Source organism: Eucalyptus grandis, chromosome 8 (assembly GCF_016545825.1).
Source record: "Eucalyptus grandis isolate ANBG69807.140 chromosome 8, ASM1654582v1, whole genome shotgun sequence".
Lineage (NCBI taxonomy): Eukaryota > Viridiplantae > Streptophyta > Magnoliopsida > Myrtales > Myrtaceae > Eucalyptus > Eucalyptus grandis.
This window is the reverse complement of record NC_052619.1, coordinates 9,677,604-9,697,413: the sequence shown is the minus strand read 5'-3', so window position 1 is coordinate 9,697,413 and position 19,810 is coordinate 9,677,604. Positions and strand designations below refer to the sequence as shown.

At 41.4% G+C, this 19,810-nt stretch overlaps 2 protein-coding genes and 1 pseudogene across 5 annotated transcripts; 1 reads left to right on the top strand and 2 right to left on the bottom strand.

Annotated features, from left to right (window-relative positions):
* Window positions 1–67: 67 nt before the first annotated feature.
* Window positions 68–4,676, bottom strand: LOC120296597 (NF-X1-type zinc finger protein NFXL1-like). 3 transcript variants are annotated; one of them, XM_039318399.1, is made up of 2 exons: window positions 4,324–4,676; window positions 68–3,898 (listed from the first exon to the last, which is right to left on the bottom strand). In XM_039318399.1, exon 2 carries the CDS (start codon window positions 3,772–3,774, stop codon window positions 418–420), a length of 3,357 nt encoding a protein of 1,118 aa, XP_039174333.1. In that variant the 5' UTR covers window positions 3,775–3,898; window positions 4,324–4,676; the 3' UTR covers window positions 68–417. The 3 variants fall into 3 exon arrangements, with proteins under 3 accessions (XP_039174333.1, XP_039174334.1, XP_039174335.1); XM_039318400.1 differs by lacking the exon at window positions 4,324–4,676 and adding an exon at window positions 4,172–4,313; XM_039318401.1 differs by lacking the exon at window positions 4,324–4,676 and adding an exon at window positions 4,162–4,305.
* Window positions 4,677–8,927: 4,251 nt separating this feature from the next.
* LOC104416237 lies at window positions 8,928–11,622 on the bottom strand (annotated as a pseudogene).
* Window positions 11,623–12,661: 1,039 nt separating this feature from the next.
* On the top strand, window positions 12,662–19,330 carry LOC104456359. 2 transcript variants are annotated; one of them, XM_039301175.1, is made up of 8 exons: window positions 12,662–12,863; window positions 15,784–15,823; window positions 15,899–15,979; window positions 16,055–16,233; window positions 16,310–16,449; window positions 16,521–16,575; window positions 16,657–16,803; window positions 19,020–19,330. In XM_039301175.1, exons 2-7 carry the CDS (start codon window positions 15,793–15,795, stop codon window positions 16,771–16,773), a joined length of 603 nt encoding a protein of 200 aa, XP_039157109.1. In that variant the 5' UTR covers window positions 12,662–12,863; window positions 15,784–15,792; the 3' UTR covers window positions 16,774–16,803; window positions 19,020–19,330. The 2 variants fall into 2 exon arrangements, with proteins under 2 accessions (XP_039157109.1, XP_010069435.2); XM_010071133.3 differs by having other exon boundaries at window positions 15,754–15,823.
* The last annotated feature ends 480 nt before the right edge of the window (window positions 19,331–19,810 follow it).

Below are 19,810 nucleotides of genomic sequence, written 5' to 3'. Positions count from 1 at the left end.
CATTCGGACTCTCAGCAGCATTTTCCCCAGCGATCGAGTCCCTTTAAATCACATCACTTAGCAGAGAGAGTTGCAAATCTTTGTGATTACTGGACTAATTTTGCAAACTACACGTGTTCATATGCTTGAACAAATTGAGGGAAACAGAAAGCTATAGAATCAAGAGGCAAGATCTGAAGCAACTCCTCGCTTCGATACAACACAATATTACTTGCGGAAGCATGAACGTCCCTTTCCAGGAAAAAAAATGGCAAAGAACATTCTTCTATCTTGTCTATATATCAAAACGATAACTGTCGAAGCCCCATTACCAAAGGTTGATCTACCTGAAAATCCAAAGCCAAAAAAAAAAGGCGGTTCAAGAACGTCGACCAGTCAATAGGTGCTCCTGATCCACAAAGCTGAAATGTTAACACCTCATTCACAAGCCTCCTCCCAGTCATCAACTACTTCGGTGGCCTCCACTCCACTGGAAACTAGTCCTTGCGTTCCTTCTGAACTAGACCCGCCAGCCTTCGATTCTGGTCCTACCACAACCTGATCTTCAAATTTAATCGAATTGATCTCCTTTCCGACTAAAGGAGCAGAGGAGCTCGTGGCGTTTTCAGAATCCAAGACACTCCAGCGATTAACAGAAGCAGATATAGGAGCTTCTTTCTCTTTCAAGATGGAGCTCTGGGAATCAATAGACCACCCCTCACCACCCCATGAATCTTCCTTCCAATCGGAAACCTCCTGCACGACAGCCCTCTTCCATGGATTGCCCTTTATAGCTCCAATTGAAGCTCCTTCCTTGGCCGGACCAGCTCCTCCCCATGCATTGGGCATGGTCAATGATGATGCAGCACTTCCGTTCTGAAGCACAACAGCCCCATAATAAGCTGTGCCATGGTCCAACCTCCTCAAAGCAGTTGCAGCACGAGCGGGGTCACTGAACACAGCCAGTGCATTCTTATCATTCAACCAGACTAACTCACATTCCCCACCGAATCTCAGGACCAGAGCACTTATATCTGCCTCCCTAGGCAAGTCGAGGAAAGAAACAACAAGCCTAGGGTCCATGTCAACCAACGGGTCAAATGTGGGTGGGTGGGGCACGTTTGAGGTTAAAGAGCCCCTACCTCCGAGCACACGAGCTGGTACTTTAGACTTCGACGTGGCGTGGAGCACAACAAAACGTTTTGGCTCCCAACCAGCTGCGCTGACCACAAGCTTCCACCTCTCAGCAATAAGCCTCACTCCATCTCTTTTTTCCTTCAGCATTGGACAGAAAACATGAACTTTGAGGCTAGTGGCACTTCCTCTGCCCTTGCCAAGAACTAAAAACTTGCATCTCTCCTCAACAGCTAACACCCACTTAGAATCACGCCTGAAGAGATCCACAACTGATTCTGACAAGTAAGAATGCTCCCCAAAATGAAGGGTTTCCAAATTTGGTGGATTGATGTCAAAAGCATCTGCAAGAACCCGCTTGCGCTCTACTTTAGCACAGTCATCATCGCACACCAGCTTCCTCTGCCCAAGTGGAATTCTCTTCCCAGTAGCTTCTACGGGTTGAAGTGGCACAGGCAACTTTTGCATTATGGAAGCTTCAAAAACGGTGTCGGTGCTAAAATTGCCATTGGCCCCACCGGCATCACAAGGTACACTTGCTGTTATCCGTCCACAAGAACAAGTGATTGTGACAGGGGAGTCACATCTCGCATCAGGACATGAAGCTGAAGGGTGACAAGGTGCTTTGCAAGTGTGTCTGCAATCTCTTCTAGGAGCACCACATACCTGTCCACATGAAACTTTGAGACTTGTTTCACTGGCGGAGTTGTCGGAATCGCAAGGTAGTGGGTGACAAGTCCGACCACAGGCATGCAAACCACACTGCCTGGTCTTACCACAGGTTTTGTTACATCTGATGTCTTTGGACCCACATGGTATGTTCCTAAGAACCACATGTCCACCAATGCACTCTTTTGCCACTGGGACTGAACAGGGAGGGCAGTCTCCAAAGTGACAGCTGTGGGTGGATGAATGCCCACAAGGTTGAGGAATCAAGCACGGGAGCTGACATGAAGGTGGGGGAGTGCCACAAGGCAGAGGAGGAGGAATCGAAGTTCTACCGCATGCACAAGTTAAATCAGTGAAGATCGTTTCGAGGCAAGGAGGGCAATGGCCACTGTGACAAAGTGATTCACATGAATGCTGCCCGCATCTAAGCTTCTTGCCACAAACCATGGAGCACAGATGAGGGTCCCAATCACCAAGAGGAAGGTTGCTAGAATTTGACAAAGGGCAGCAACGCTCGCTACAGCGATGCCTACCACAGTTTTTCTTCCGTCCGCATGGTTTATCACAAGTGAATATCTCCTCCCTCGTTCTGTGGCATTCAACAGTACGAGAAGTCAAGCCACAACGACATTTTTGGGCAACGTTCTCCGGACAAGGAGGACAAATCCCTGCATGACACATTTCCGCACAAAAGTGTGTCTCGCAAGGGAGTAACTTGTCACAACCTTGTGAGCAAGTCGGAATGGGGTCCAGACAATTCTGTCTTTCATCCATCAAATTCATTTTTCCACAATAGCATGTTTTAATCCTGCCAGGCAATAAGTCGCACTCCCCACAAGGACCCGGATGGCAGAATTTGTCGCACATGTGATTACCACAACTAAGCAATTTTTCACAAGTTGAATTGCAAGAAAAAACTCCACTTTCCACGTCAACTTCTCCCTTCATGGCCATGTCTCCGCAAAGAACAACCTCTATATTCTTTCTGCAGAAGCATGAAGCATTCAATAATACTTGGCAAGGATCACATGGACCCACATGGCAAATTTGCTTACAGCGATGACGCCCGCACTCGAGAAGCTTATCGCAACACTTGCCACAAGTAAGAACAGACCTGCGATCAGAGCATCGAGTTGTAATTGTTTCCTTCCCACAAGGGCACAGCCGTGGAGGGGCAAATGCCTTGCAAGGAGGGCATGGACCAGGATGACATTGCAAGACACAAAGATGGGGGCAAAAATCCTCCTCCTTCTCACCAGGCTGCAAGATGTCCTTTTCCAATGGCTTCCCACAAGGTTCTCCACATGAATGTGGTGTCAAATATAAATCTGACGGCGGATCTGTCCTTTTTCCGCAAAAGCACATGTATCGAATCTCCTTTGATGACGTCAGTTGCACATGCTGACATCCAGGACAACGCCAATTGCCACCCTGATTCTTCTCGGCAGAAAGATCGACTGAAGTGGGTGCCCGAGCCCACTTCTTGATGCAATTGAGATGAAAAATGGAGTAGCAGCTGGAGCAAGACCAAATGGGTGCAGACCTCCGGACCATGTCGTAGCATATCATGCACTCCACGGTACCCTTCATCAGCTTCTCCTGAATTTCTTGCACTAGCTGAGGCAAATTCGGGTCATTGGACACTCTCTCTCCACTGAACTCGGCTTTTTCCTTCTCCCTTCTCTGATTCAAAGGTCGAGCAGGGTGGCCTCTTGGACCGTGATTACCCCTGGGACCAGAACTGTGATTTGCAAACCCATTGTTTCCGCGCAAGTTCCCTCTATGCCCACTATCGGGAGGAAAAGCACGAAAACTCGATGCGTGCCCACTATCAGAAGGAAAATTTCCATCATCGAAACTGGGATTCAAGTTGGCTGGTGCCGGAGGGTTTGCAGGTGGACCATTTGGTACAGACCCTCTGGGAACCCATTCTTGACGGGCACTCTGAGCAGGCATCCTAGGTCTTCTATTGTTTCTGGCATGGTGATTCATAGTCCTCAACGAATCCCGATTCCAAAGTATACTACCTGACGAAGCCAACTCGAGTGCGAGCGGATTGAACGAACACGAAGTAGGATCGGAGGATCAAAAAATTTCGGTCCAAATCCCTTCGATGCTGTAAACAGGAATGAAAACGATCAAAAAGCTCGAAAATGCCAAGTAAAAGCTGATGAGATCAGAATCACAACCCATCGCCCAGAAAGTAAAACAAGGAAAAACACACAGAGATCGCAATCGCAATAAAAATCGCATCGCTCCCCAATATTCATCCGCCAAGCAATCAACACGATGCAGGCCTATAGCCACGAATCTCCTAAAAGAGGCCGAGGAAAAAGCTAGCCATTGAAAAAAAAAAAAGAAAAAACTTCACAGACAAACCAGCAAACACCTCGCGGGCAGGACGACCGGAACACGAAAGACGTGAGGAAATCGCGTCGCGATTCCGGATTCTAACGCCCCGCAAGGTGGAAATGAACGAGACCCCCCAGTTCGCGGAAAACGTTCGACCGATGGTGGGGCGGCGAAAGCGATGGTGATTACCTCAAGAACCCTCCTCTGCACAAATCCCGGGAAGTACCAAGGACCACCGCCCACGATCCTCTATCCCGATATGGCAACTCCCCCCTCTTCCTCCTCCTCCTCCTCCCGCAGATTTTTCAGGTCCCAAAAGCAAAGGGTCTTTTTACCCTGGGGGAGAAGGCAAAGAGAATTTGAGTGTTGGGCTGAGCTTGCTTTTGGGTCTCCTCCTCTTGGGTTTTCTCCAAAACGGTTTAAACCGACCCGACGAGCGAGCGACTGACCAAGAGCGAGAGGGAGGAGGGCATATTTATAGCGACCGCATCATCCCCTCCCTCGTCGCTTCCGTGTCGATCTTGAAGACCCGACGGCACGGAGTCGGTGGACTCGTTGAAAAGCCCATAAGAGCACCCCGATCGATGGATTTTTGCTGGGCCGATCTTCGGTTTTGTTTCGACTACATGAGGAGCTTCGATTTTATGAAACTCGTTTTCGTCAAATTCGAAAGCAAAACTCGTATGGAAAACCATCTAGTTATTCCAACCACAAGTAGCCCGCTCCGATTTAGATCGGGTTCCGCGCCGATACCGAGAATACGACTTGGAAGATAAGTCTGAGGTGATTGCTTGTCCGAACTAACGTGCGTTGAAGTGCGTTCCGCACGTTAGCGTCGACCCAATAGTCTCGTCGAGCGGATTGGAATAGGACCATTTGAAACGATCGTGGAAGTCAGTTTCGTATGTTGACTTCTCGAGCCTAATCGAGAAGATGTAGTCAAATCGCGAAAGGCCCCGAATTTTCCAAGTGAAATTAACCCGATATTGTTTTTCTGTGGTTCGGTCCGAGCCGATCCGAGGATAGAGAATTGTGATTTTGAGAAATTAAAGCTGTCGTGTATTCGGCAAAGACAAGGTATTTACAGCATCTCCGATCTCAATCAACACCTACCAAGAAACTCAACGACACGGGGAAAGGGGAGAGAGATCTCCACCGTCAGTCCTACGAATCGCCGACGGCGATGGCCGCGCCGGATAGCCCGAGAGGCGACGGGGCGATCTCCCGGAGATGAGGTCTGGTCTCGAGGGGGTCGGGCCACCAGTCGACGACCCTGTCCGACTCCCGCTTGATCTTCCTCACCCGGCTATGCACCGCCATCTCCTCCGCCGCCTGTCCTCTGCTCTCGCGGCCGGCGACCCTCCGGCTCGGCTCCATGTCCCTCCGCCGCTGCTCTCCACCTCTGTGCTGGAGCCTGGTGGGGGAGTTTGCTGGTGGGTGGCGACGGGATCGCGCGATATATAAGCGCGCAGAGAGAGAGAGGGGGCGTAGAAGGTAAGGGAAGAGGAGGGTGGTGAGTTGGGGGAGCGAGTTGGGTGAGCCGAAGTGGGAGAGAGGCAATGATGATGACGACCGAGTTCTTTTGTCCCGTTCTACGAACGAGCTCCAGACGAGCTCTTGTCGGGAACGCGAGACGACCGCGTGCGGACGACCCCGGGGGAAAGTTACTCGGTCCGCCACTTGCTGGCCGTTCGATCGCCAGCGGCGAGACCCGTGCCGTCTTTTCGCGTCTGCTTGCGGGACCCGTTCGCCTGCACGCCTGAACCGGCCGTGGTTTGCTGATTGAAAGTCAAAAGTAGGAACTATCACCTTAAGCTTCACCTAATCACATGAGAAAATTCATGATTTCATATATATATATATGCGATTATGTCGGGATCTTCGTGTTAAACAAGAATCAAAGTGTGGGTTCGTGGCATTGACAAAAATTCAAAAATTAAAAAGAAGAATTACTCGAAACTGGTATATGACAATTGATGAAAAATAATTATCTTTTTAGTCAATTTATGAGGGAATGAATCAGCAACAGTATCCCTACCTATCATGGTAGATAAGTAAGATTTTGGACATTTATTATGTTTGAAATTTGCAAACACATCAATCTCCCCATTTCGACCAAAAAAAAAAAAATCTCCCCATAAATAGATTTCAATTAAATACATACATACATATATGTATATGATCACGAGTTATGAACGAAGTAAGAACCTTTTTTTTGTTGAAATTTTGTTGAAATTTTTATGATCACGAGTTATGAACGAAGTAAGAACCAAGTCGGATTAAGCATTCTTGCCCTGCTTTTTCGAATTTGATCACTCGATTAATAGACTTTTTCTTTTTAGAAATTGTGATGTTATTATTTATGAGAATTTAGACCGATTTTACAGTTATTACATTTGTAATTTCTTCGTCTATTTATAAATGTCAAAATTGTATTTCAAGGATCGATGCATCCGTACGATGGGATATTGGGAGGAAGATGGACGGGTATGATTTGGCGGCCGAAGGAACGCTGTGATTACACCATAGAACTTCCCACCAAGGCAGCCGAATAACGAGAAAAATATTTTTTCTGAGCCAAGTTCAAAGAATTCGATGGCATTTATCGTTCTCAAGAGGTTAACTGAATTCGTACCCGAAATATCTGTTATTCACCGTGCTTAAATTAACAAATGGGAAGACACGAATGGTTTTTGAATTTTAAATAAGACGTACAATGTCATCTTTTAATTTTTAATTTATTTAATATGATCCCAAACTATTTGTAAATGTCTAATGTAATCCTCTCCTTTGCTCAAATGAATCACTAGATGTTATTTGACGATGTATATGAGTTTGATTTTTAATTTTTTATCCACCTACTCTAGAAAAAGGAGAAATAAAATCAAGCTAACGTGTCCATGACTATTTGATGACGTGGATTGTTATATCATGATTTAAGGTGAATATGTTACTTCAATAATTCACGTGTGACCCTTTTTTTTTTTTTTTTGTTTTAATGTTGGCCGTCCGTTTAAATTTAAAAAATTGGAAGTCCCGTTAGCCAATTTCATTTACTTGAATTAATAGAAGAATAGCATTGGACATTTCATATAACATTGGAATTAAATTGAGTATTTACTAATAATTTAAGGACCACATTGGATACATTAAAAGTTTGGGAATTGTATTATACATTAAATAAAAAATTTGAGATTATTTATGTCATTTTCTCTAAAAGATTCCCATTAGACCTTATCTCAATACAGCGCTTATGGTATAATAATTACTCAGATTCTCTCTCTCTCTCTCACTTCGAAGGCCAGAATTACTGGATTATGCACAATCTGTAATCTATAATATACCTAGTGAAACTGCCATTTTTCATCGAAAGCAATTAGTATGGTCTTAACTGTTTTCTGTACACAATTATTTCTTTTTTGCTTTTATTTAGCCATAATAAACACGTTGTCGTTTAAATCGACGTGCAAAGCTTTTGAATGCAACCTTAAAAAATTGACATTAATATGACTGAAGAATTGTCTGTTATTATGATATAATAACTTATAAACGAATATCGATAAAGTCTAATAATCGAAAATGTTTTTCCGCATCAAAGCGTGGGCATATTTCAGTGAAATTTAAATATGAATTCATTTTTCTTGAATTTGATGTGTTTAATAGTTTATCATAATTATTTAAACTCAACAAGGTTATTTTAGAAAAAAAAATCCACAAAATAGGAACTTTTTTTTTTTTTTTCCCTTAGGGGTGACGAAATCAATTTATCCACATCATCAACCCTTTGGCATATTAAATGGGAAATCCTATAAATTCAATACTCTCCCCAAGATACAATAGCAAGTAATGACAATTTCAGTTTTCTGTAGACATTGGTATTGTTGTCTAAAAAAAAAAAAAAAAAAAATAGATAATTTATACTAAAATAAGGCGATGAAAGTTGGCACGTCAATTGGGTCAGCACCGTCTATTCAATTAGACGAAGTCAATTTTGAATAATACCGAGCCGATTCCGACCATGACTCGTTTCATATTGATTGTGTCAACATAAACCAAAATCCGCTAAATCTATATCCAAATCAACAAATTTTGTGGACTTAAATCAATAGAAGGATAGCATTGCACATTTTTATATAGTACACAAACTTGATTGAAAATTTACCAAAAGTTCAGATATCACATTACACATTTAGCCAAATTTCAAATACCGTTCGTAAGAATTATCCCTACAACAATAAACCTTCTTTTTGAAGCGGTTTTGACCTTTTTGGGCAATTTTGTCCAAGATTTGGAACCAAGATTGCCGGCACCTATCGCTTGAGAAACCGAGCTAGCTCCCTCAACTGTACGGTGTAATTAAGTGATTTATGAAATTCATTTGATGATCAATAGGATGAATGAAAATTCAAAATTTTAAAGAGTTTGTTAATTGAGTGTCCTAGAACACTTGTTAAGCAATCAACCAAAGAAATTTTACAATTTTCAATACATTGATTGTATTCATATTTTGCACAATTAGTACCTTGAAAATTGATTGCACTCGTGTTATATCACATTGTCCCACCAAGATCCTTTCAAGAATTAAGGGGTCTCGTAACACACTGGCATTATCCTTATAAAGGGTACGCTAAGTACGCCGGGGGCAGCGGTACAATTCTCGGAGAGAAATTTACAAACCGAGGCAATTTTCCTTTTTCACTTCCACCAAAATATACTTTTGACCAAACCCATTCCCCCAAGTACAAGTTCATCCAGCTGAAAGAAAATGAGCACACCAAACTTCTGACCGAGACTAACTTTTTATGGACGATGATCCTAGTGGTTGGGGCCAAGAAGCGAAAGCAGGAAAGTCCTATAGTGGCCTGATGTTTCGGAGTGAACTGCGTCGTTTAGAGTCTTCTTGTGCTTCTTATGGTATTCTGTTTTTATATACTGCATGTCGATTTCAGTCCTCGTCACGATCACCCTTATCAGCGTCGTGTCATTGGTCCCCAGACCTTTCATCGCCTTGTGTAATACCTGCAAAGTAAAGCACGTGTGCATGAAGAATGCGACTCCGCTGGACTACAAATTTTTAGGCAGCAGCCAAGCAAGCAAGGGTTCGGCCTGAAATGATATTGAAGAAAGTTACCTTTGCAAAAAAATACATGGTAGTGTTCTGAGAGCTCTGTAAGATTGTCAAGATACCATGCTCAAAATATCCTGATGTTTCGCTCTTCATGGCCTGATTCGGTTCATGTTCTGGTTAGGCATCTTGTTTAACAAAATAAACGACGGAGGAAATATGTTAGTATATCTGAAGAAAACTCACCTTCTTTAACGAATTGCCGTACATGTTATGATAAGCAGAATTAATAGCAGCCAATGGTGCCCTGCTACTCGCACTAAATATCTGGATAAAAGTCTTCTCATCGGCCCCAGCCGCTTCTCCCCAGCTTTAAAAAGAGCATTTGCATCCTGTTCTGCGGCAATCCTATTGACTTCAAAGCCTTCGGTGTACCAACATATTTAAGCAGAAGCTGCGGAAAGCCTTAAGGTTCAGAAACTGGTGACTTATCTAGATTGATAGATGCTTGTCCCTATTTGCATAAAGATTCCAAGAGCTAGTACAAAATTTAGATCATTACATTCCCTATGCATCTTTTTTATTGAGTAGACACAAATTTAAAAGTTGGCAAATAGCTTCGCATTAAACATGTTTGAAGCAAAAATTAATAGAGAAGCTTCTTGATGCAATCTGAACGTAGAGGTTCTCATTAACATGACCTACCTCGGGAACATCCTTACACCAGCATGCATGAACAAAATCTTGGAAAGAAATAAAAGGTGGGTAGGGTTTAGAACAGAACGTGTCAAAAAGAAGTCCTCAACTAAGAAATCAAAACCGTAATGATTTCTGTGAGATCAAGTGCGGTTTCCCTAAGGCTAACTATGCAGACCAAGAGCTAAAAACAGAAGAGAACTACGAAAAGGGAAGAGCTCTCACCTTCTTATGGTCCCCGGAGGTTTGTTTCTCAATGTCATGCTTGAGATGAACCCCAAACTTGGAATAGCAGTGTTGCTTAAACATCTGTATCTGAGATGAAGTTCGAGAATATATTACTTTGATGATGCCGTGAAGGCCTGCCTCACAACCATGGCATTTCGTCTGGTTGGGTCATGCATCCACAGAAAAACAGCCGTCTGGGAAAATGAAATGGACAAAACAAAACACAGGATCATGAAGCAGAATAGCTCTCTACAAACGAAAAGATAAAAAAGGGTAAAATTGTGTCTAAAAGTGCAGAACAAACTATGAAAGAGAGAAGAATTGAGACCTCTAATTTGCCAGTCAGTTCCGATTCTAAGCGTTTCAAAAGGTCACCAGAATACATGGTGCGATATTCCTGCTGAATAAGAGCGCGCTTTGTGACATTCCGATGGGCAAGAATATTGACAACCGTTGCAGCATCACATCCCAAACCTGGAATATGAAATAGGAAACGTCACTTGTCACCTACCAAAGCTCCTTCATAAAGCTTCTTTCTGGATTAATACCAATACCCTATACCTTTGTTCAATTATTGCTTTGAAACATAGAACTGAAAGAAAAAGAAAATGAGGGTTACGGAGCCCAGCAAACCCACTTCTAAAGGTTACCAGACTTGTAGAACCGTGGAAACAGGGTTATGCCCTCTAAAGCCGCTACATGCGCAGGCGTCCATAACCACGTCTCGAAATGCCGTTCAACTCCTCAATGTAAATTGCATGGCCATATTTTACTCACAAATCATCCCAACAAGTAAGATAGAAAAATCAAGAATATCCTCCGAGAAAAACCCAGCAGCAAAGATTTCTCCTCACAAGTCCTCGCGTCGGTAAACAGATAGCATACACTCTCCACCATCAATCATACCAGGATTAGGCACTACGAACCACAAGGCTGATGGAGGATCTAATGTGCTTCAACTACAGCTCATGGTTTAGACCATTTTTGAACCTTTCCATTTTAATACTTAGACAACAGTTAAAGAGTATCTGTGCTAGTCCGGCATACCAGTATGATGCAAGAAATCAATTAAGTTTCTGGACTTTCAAGTGAACCATCTGGAAGCATATCAATTACTTACTTGCAGCCAATCGCCCTCCTGCAAAAATTCCTATCGCAATGCCACTGTCTTGTTCAACAAAGAGTGATGAGGTGTGTGCAAAGCAACATCTTTTGCGTTCTTTTGTATGAGATACATAGAGAACTTCTAAAGTTAATTGTCTCTTTAAGTCGGGAAAAGTCGTAATTTGCAAGACTCGTGTCCACACAAGTGTGGGCTTATAGGACTGGGCCTCAACAATCTTTTCTTTCATTTATATCGTCTTTGGAGATAAATAAAACTAATTCATGAGAATCATCTTTTAGTTTTAGGGTTTAGTTGAGCATCCAAACTGCCATGTCAAGCATGTTTAAGAGAGTTGTAATTGGACTTTTGATTCCTTCAGAAAGTACTTACCCATATAGCAAAGCGCAAAACTATAAGGCTCATTATGGAATGAGCTAAAATAGAATATACCCAACCATCGTCTTTTTATGAAACTTGAAATTGATGCCCTTCAGATGCTTGCGACCAAATGTACCCCATTGTTACTAAACATAAGATATTAATTAAGAGGCATCTTCGTTAAAGCAAAACTATCCTATATTGCGACCAACACACCTTTTCTATAAGTGATTAACCTTAATTAAATGCATGGCCGAAAAGGTGAAGGAATCTATGGCGTAGATAATCTTAAATTAAAGCAGAATCTCTCATCATGAAGGTTAACAACCATTTACCCTCACCCCCGCCACTTCAAAATTTATGTGAAATAAGATTGCTTTTTAATTCTAGTTTGAAAAAATGCTCCCACTTTATGCCCTTATTTATAATTTTCCTTTATTGATTAGCGGTCCCTTCCTTGTGCAAATGTCTCATATACGTTTAAGTTCATGAACCCCAGTAATTAGATTTTCTTTCCACATATGAATCCATTCTACTTCTAAGACATTCACTCAATCTTGCGACACAATTACTTTTGAGTCCTGCTCAAGCCAACCTTTAAGTTATTCCTCGATGAAAGTGGCCACTCCTTGGGCTCCGATAGCAATCCACCGATAGCACCTCGAGTTTCAACGTGAAGGAATATCCATCAAGATCATTGATCACGTGATTCTGCCAGTGTGTGAACGTGATTGATGGTCAAGATTTATTTGGATCCAAATATCCAAAATCATTGAAATTTTTTTAATATAGTTTTCATTTGTTGTACAAAAATAAATAATTTGAAAATTATTTTGTCAAGAACGAATTATTTGCTATCGTTTAAAACAATTTGTCAATTAATCATTCATTCCTTCAAATGATACAAAACAATTGTTTCTTCTGAAAATTACCATGAAAGGAGGAATGAACCCAATGGAAACGGTGCTCCCGGTGGGGCAAAATCGGAATTCTCTCCTGTCCCGTCGGGACAACTCCCGACGAACATGACGAGTCGCTCGAGTGAGAGCCTCCGCCCAATGTCCGTTCCTTTTCCGGTCCCGCCTCTTTCGAAACCACTCTTTCTCTCTCTCTCTCTAAATATATAAAGAGTCGCCATTCAAAAACCTCAGGAAAACCAGATTCCTTCTCTCTCTCGCATCTCCATTCAACTCCAGTCGATCTCTCTCTCTCTCTCTGACGCTTGAGCTCGCTCCCTGTCGCAATCGCGCAAGCGAGGTACTGTAGATCCTCTTCTCGTCTCGGTCTAGCCATTCATTTCGTGTCGACGCGCGATTCGATCTCGAGCTTTTGTAATCCGTCGATTTCTTCTGGCTATGGCTTCTTCGGAGTTTCGTTGCTTCTTCGTCGCTCGTACGTCTGCAATACCGGCATTGGTTGATTGATTCGTGGTGTTGAACAGAGGTAGTTCACGAGCGCGCATAGTTTTCCGTGGAGAAGTCTGATGAGGATGTGAACTTTTGCGATGAGGAGTTCCTTCGGACTCTCGCTTTTGTCGTGCCTTGTCTCTTGCTGTTTCGAGTTCGTTTGTTTTGCGTCTCCCATCCTCCCGTCGCAGTGGGTCCATTTGATTTCAGAAGACCGAGTTCGTTCGAGCATCGTGTATGATTTTGTAGGTTAGGCACAGCGAAGGATTTCTTCTTAATTACTTCGTTTATATCTCTGATATGCATGCCTCTGTGAGTAATCCGGCGCATTTGACTTTAGAAACTGGGTTGAACAAGCTTGTGGATCGATTTGTGTTCGGAATTGCTGTAAGCCTATTACTGGAAGTCTATAGCTCGTTGCAGTTTCACTGAAATTTAGAGGAATTCACTATGACTTACAGCATTGACCTGCTTGTTGTCTTGACTTCTGAGGTATGAGTCGGAGATTTTTTACTGCTCAGTGCAGTTTCATACAGAGATAATGCTATTTCACGGCATCTCTTTTTGTAGAATTGATGCCATGATAAGTAGCTCTTCTGATTTCTTTTTTTTTTTCCCAATAACGTTCGTTTTAATTGAACTTCACTGTGCTGGAAATTGGGTGTTCTGAATTTTGATAGGAAGACCTATATATTTTAGGCTGTCATAAGACAGCCCCTAATTTATTTGCTAAAACTCAATGCTATGGTTTCTCATGTTAAATTAGCATCCGTGTTGTTTTTTTGGCATAGAGTATACTGGATTAGCCCCGTGCTTTGCCCCCGTATGAACTTTTTAATACTGCATTTGTTCATCCTTTGCAGTAGCTATAGTGGATCCACTTGCAATAGCTATAGTGTGGATCCACTTGCGGTCCAGTTGAACTCCGTTAGACACTTCATTCCTTGAAATATATCATATCGAACGAGTTTCGGTAATTTAACGAGATATAGTGGAAGCGAGTAGTACCTGTCCATTTGATGAAGAGCTTGAAATGTCAGAATCTACCCTTTCTTTTCCTTTTACAAAGATTGTCAAGGTGGTGGCGCTTCTGCTTTGGTTTGTTGAGTGCATCCTAGTTATTTATAGGGGGAAAACATCGTGTTTCTCTATCTAGCCAGAAAAAAAGAACAAAGAGGAAACCGATCAAACATCAGCCCGTGCGATGTAGTTTAATCTTCCGTCATTGATCATGCAAATTAATGTATGCCATGACGTTCACACTGATACGGAAGTGATTGTACAGATGGTACTGAAGGTTTGTCTCTTAGCACAGTAATCTATCATTCAACTGAAAGACTAAATAGGCTTCTAGTTCAGAAACTGCATGAAATTATGCTTAGTTGGATGACTGAGACTGGGAACTCTTATTGCTTCTTATATACAGTTCTCACTATGGAAGCCAGTGCAATGCATATTGGATAGCATCTGTATGGCGGTACTTTATGCGTGAGGGGAAGATGTTTTGTGTGTGTGTGTATATAAATAAGTATGTCTATGTATAAGTATTTTATGTTTGTATGTATGTACATATGAATGTTGTGATAGACAATGTCTTGGAGTATCTCTTGTTTTGATGGAGAGGACTTAAATCCTTGCGTTTTGGGAGATCGGTGGTATATTTGTGGGGGACCCAACTTTTGATGCGCCATTTCACATGGCAGCATCGTTTTTGAAACAGGTAGATATGTCTCTCCTTCGTCTAAAGAAAAGTGATAACATCTCTATCTTTCTAGCTTTTCTTTCTGACACTTGACAAGTAATAGGTGTGTCAGAACTTTGTGGCGACTCTTGGTTAGTTTTATTAGGCATATTTTGGTAATTTATATACCGGCGGTTTAACCTAAGAAGGCGAGTGAAGTGTGGGTTTATTACAGCTAACAAACTTTCATAAATGAGTATATGCATTATGGAGTTCAGCTGTCTAAGAGGCAATGCTTTAGTTTAAATTAGTATATTTTATAGTATTCATCCAACTCTCTCTCTCTCTCTCTCTCTCTCATATTATTTTGTGGCTGGACATAGTTAATACTATGCTGTTAACAATAAACTGAACAAGGGAGAAAAGATAAAGCACAAAGTAACTGGCATATCAAAGAAAGAGGGGTTTACCGGTTTTAGTTTTATCACATAGAGGGAGTTCATTGTCGTAATTTAGGCGCAACGATCTACACACCCCTATCTTCTTGGCCATTCTGCAATTTCACAGACCTGTTTTCTTTTATGATTTGTTCCATCTTCAAAATTAGAGAGGAGATAGGGGAGCAGAGGCAGAGACATGAAAGGGAGCAATAGATGAAAAAGGACATGAGAATCTTGTGTAACGCTTCATGTATAGAAGTTGCATGTTAGATATATGGATGTATAATGCTCGAGCTTTGCTACCTCTTTTCAACATTTTTGGCCTGGCTTGCTGTCAGTAGTTTTTCATGTGAAGCTTGTGAAGTTATTATGAAATGAAATGATATTTAATGGTAAACTGAGTCTTCAGTATGCTATTTTTTGCACGAGAGACATGGCAACAGTTGAGATGAGCTTTAGGATCTGCAGTTGAATGTGTCAGACAAGAACCAAGCTGGTTTTTGTTGACTAGTCTTTGGTGCTGAGTGCTGATTGATTCTGTGTTGGGATCACCTTCTGTTCACTCATGACTTGACTTTGTGTTTGACTCTCAATTTATTTGTCTCGAAAATATCTTTCAGCCCTCGGTCATGGATGGTGAAGAAGAACAGCCCTCGGTCATGGATGGTGAAGAGGAACTTGAGGAGTGGGGTAATGCAAGTTTCTTTAATTTTTTTCTTGGTCTCAATTGTTTTCCAGTTCTAATAGTAACCTTTTTGTATACAGAGACGAGGGACAGCTTCCCTCTTGATTTACCATCCTTGGAAGAAGATAAAACGACAACAGCTGAAGAACTTCAAAACTGGGGTAATGCCCATTTCTTTATTTTTCTCGTTTGCTTCAATTGCATTATAGTTTTAATGGTAAGCCTGGGACTTGCAGAGGATGGGTTTGATTTACCACTGGATGAAGCTATGGCTCCCGATGCATTTTTCGCCCAAGAAGTCGGGACTTCTTCAAGTGACGAGAGCGAACAAGAGGTCGACCAAGAACTGCCTGGTAGAGCCATGGCAGATCTCCTTCTAGAGTATGCACATTTCGCGATAGAGTGGGGGATTCCGGTATGTGCATGAGCTTAGTCTTTGTTTCTTTATTTTTTCGATCCAATCTAATCGAAAATGATTCTTTTGATTTTAGGGTGAGAAGTACTTTCATCTGGTCAAGAGGTTTCTTGAATTGGCTGTGATGAATTTTGGGCGCCAGGAGTTGGCCCGGATGATTTACGACATGCATATATTGACTAAATCGAAGAGTGCGGCAGCAGCCCAAGAATTACAGTGAGTCTTCTTGCTCCCTCTGAAAATACTGTCACATTATAAATAATTATAATAATTAAAATGTATTGTGGAGCCAATGAATTAGGGGGGCGACTAGTCGAGCTCATCGAGTTCGCGTGGAACCAAGTAAGTGCTTGATGATTCGCGTGAAATTCTTATAATTTTGATCTGATCATCTAAAAATCAGAATGCTTCTTTTGATTCCAGGACCATACCTATGCTGGTATGCTGCGTCGAATCATTAAGGAGTCCAGGCGAAATATTACTCGTTATGAACTAATGGCGCTGCTGACGTACATGATGGGTTTCTGCCGAGAGAAGTGAAAATCGTGATATGGCGTAGGACATAGCAAGGTACTTTACCGACTTCTTCACAATTATCATACTTATCTTTAAGATCTTCAGGTGCCTCGTGTATCTGCATGTTGGTTGTAGGTCTGTTGCTGTGTTGTATGATCATTGGTTTACTGCAATGATGGAATGCATTTCAAATTTGCTTATCTCAATGTTGCTTCATTAGAGCTAATATTAAAGAAGTGATTCTTGATTGTAAAAGCGGATGGAACTAAAGAAGTGATTCTTGATAGTAGAAGTGGATGGAACTATCTAATGATGTTGCTTGCGTCACGTCGTTAGTAAGGATCAACTTCAAATTACTGCAAATTTTGACCGTGGATGCTGGTGGGATGTTAATTTAGTGTCTGATGATAGTCGTAATTACCCAGCAAATGCTGCATATATCATTAGCAAGTATCAAAAGAAACTGTCTGGAATAAGAAATTCTTTTACCCTAGATTATTGCCCAACTATGTCTTAAAAGAATTTGCTTGAAAAATTCCTAGTTGAGAAGATTATTATGGCATAACCCCTATTTGTGGTTAATGTGTGATGCAATTATTCATCTTTCGAGATGCAAGCAATCACAGTTCATGCCATAAATAACTACTTCATAACAGCGTATCTCGATAACACATGGTGCTTTTATGGTATATATGTCTTACTCAGGTTTCGGAACTCTCTCTCTGACAAGGCACGAGTGCATGCAATTTTACATGAACATCGACACCAGACATATATTAGTTGTATTGTTTGTTATGGTTGTTCAGGAAAAAAAAATTGCATATAATGATTGAGCAGAAAAAGTGCCAGCCTCCTACAAAAATTGCATTTGCTTTGCACTTACGGTGCCTTTTCAACTCTTATATACATATTAACACATATATTATAGTTCAAAAAAAGGCTGATGACTTTTGGTTACATCAGGATGTTTCTCACTTAAATAGTCTAAGAACAGCTTCCCTTAACTTTTAAAATTCATTACATGAGTATATATGACATTATGAGAACATTGCTTGAAGCTTTAAGATAGTTTTACTGTTGCTGCAGTTTTTATTAGGTCATAATGCTGAATTGCTTTTGATTATGAATGGTTTAATTCAGACTAGGCAGATTGCTGATACGGTAATCTTGTGTAGTTATTCTGACTGAAAAAAAAAAAAAAAACTTGTGTAGTTACATGGGTAGCACAGCTTGTTTTAAGCATTCTGGAAAGGAGGAAGGCCGAGTTTCTCTTCCTTTGTTTGTATATGTTGTGAGAAACTTAGATGGAGCCTCCGTTCCTGGTGGATATTAGTGCAACTGCTTAATAATAACCTTTGACTAAGACATTGGCGTTTGTTTTGTTGGAAAAGAGGAACTAACCAATTGCAGTATCAGTACAACATTAATTCAGCCGGTTACCCCTCTGGTTGGAGTTTGATTACCTTTGTTTAGTGTACTGTAGACAAGTAAAATTGTACAAGTTATGTCTTTCTTCCTGATATCTTGCATGTAGTCACTGTGGCTATAGTAGCATGTAATCTACTCGCTTACATCTCTACTTCATCATCAATGACCATTGAGTCACTTCTCTCTAAGCAGGGGAAACTACATGGATCTAGTCGCTCCATTTCGTTTGACCTGAACTGTATCTCCTATATTTAATACTAAATATTTTTCTTCATAAATTCGCCACATCTCGTGCCTTTTATCTCATGTCTTCATCACATCTTCTCACCGACACCTCTGCACAGATCCAAACCGTGTCAAAAAAATTTCACCCCTATTGTATTCTCTCATCGCATCCTCAAATGAAGTCACCCCAACTCCTCTTTAGGAATTCACTAAATTCTAAATATTACTTCACCTGAGTACCCGCACATCAACAAGAGCATTTTCATTTCTGCCAAACTTATTTTCAACTATTGTTCCCATATGAATATAAAACTTCTTTTTGTTCTGCACAGTGAAAAGACGTTGCTGCTGGAAGATATTGCTTATTTTATCTTCAGTGATATTTTGTTATTGTAAGAGATACCATATATTGGCTTGTCTGCTGCACGTATTCTCTAGTATGATTGGTGACATTCCCCTTTCTCCTCTTTTTGAAAAATGGTCACAGGATCGCAAAAACAATCAGCTCCTTAATTACTGTTGGTCTCCAATTTTAGCTTTTTCCTTTACTAAATCTGCCTTCCATGAATTGTGCCATTGAACAAGTTTAAATTCTGAAGTTTCTCTCTATGTTGCAGAATCATACTTGTGCATCGTCATGAGTTTCATCCATTAGCACAGAATCATCTAGCAGAAGCCTATGCTGGGGAATATTATTTTGAATATTCTAGGTAAGCTTGTTCTTTTCCAAGCTAAGATGTAAGGACTTGAAACTAAGCATTGATGTAAGGCTATTGCTACTGGGAAATCCTTTGTTCCTCTCAGTGTTCTAATTGAAGTCACCACAGTTCTATCATTGCTACCCTTTATTGCTTGTATGGAAGGGGAAGAAAAAACAACCCTTTCCCTTTAGAGACCTCTGAAAACTTCTGTATGAACCATTTCCTTAGCCTTATCCTGATGTATGAAAATTTTGGGCAAACCCTATCTTCTTATTTTTCCTTTCATTGGTCCATCATCAATAAGAAAAAGATTAAAAACTTAATATGAGGGCCATTGGAAATTGTCCTAGTTCAGTGGACCTAGCACCAGAAAAAGACTCATGACTTATCTGCCTCATTCTCCTTTCATCTTCGCGTGCCGCCAATTAAAAAAGGTCCTTTTCATTTGGCCTAATTTGTATTTAAGAATGCAACCTTTCAACTTTTTGACCTAGTTTACCAAGATCCAGGGGGCCTTCTGTTTGCTTACTATTTTGCTCCTCCCCCACCCATCCTCCAAATCACAAGAGGTGTTTCCGCTAGAGTTACAATGTGTTGGTTATATATCTGCTTAAAGAAGTTGAGTAACGTGCTATTCCTGAATTCATGTGATTTTAGCTGACGTGTATCTGGTGATGGTAATGCACATCAATGTTTTGAGCACCTAA

What these genes read in the sequence shown, in the direction of transcription:
- LOC104456359 (XM_010071133.3), top strand. Translation starts at nt 15,763, where the DNA reads ATGGATGGTGAAGAAGAACAGCCCTCGGTCATGGATGGTGAAGAGGAA. An exon ending in TGAAGAACTTCAAAACTGGG is followed by an intron (nt 15,980 to 16,054) that starts GTAATGCCCATT and finishes TGGGACTTGCAG; the next exon opens with AGGATGGGTTTGATTTACCA. An exon ending in GCAGCAGCCCAAGAATTACA is followed by an intron (nt 16,450 to 16,520) that starts GTGAGTCTTCTT and finishes AATGTATTGTGG; the next exon opens with AGCCAATGAATTAGGGGGGC.
- LOC120296597 (XM_039318399.1), bottom strand. Translation starts at nt 3,774, where the DNA reads ATGAATCACCATGCCAGAAACAATAGAAGACCTAGGATGCCTGCTCAG.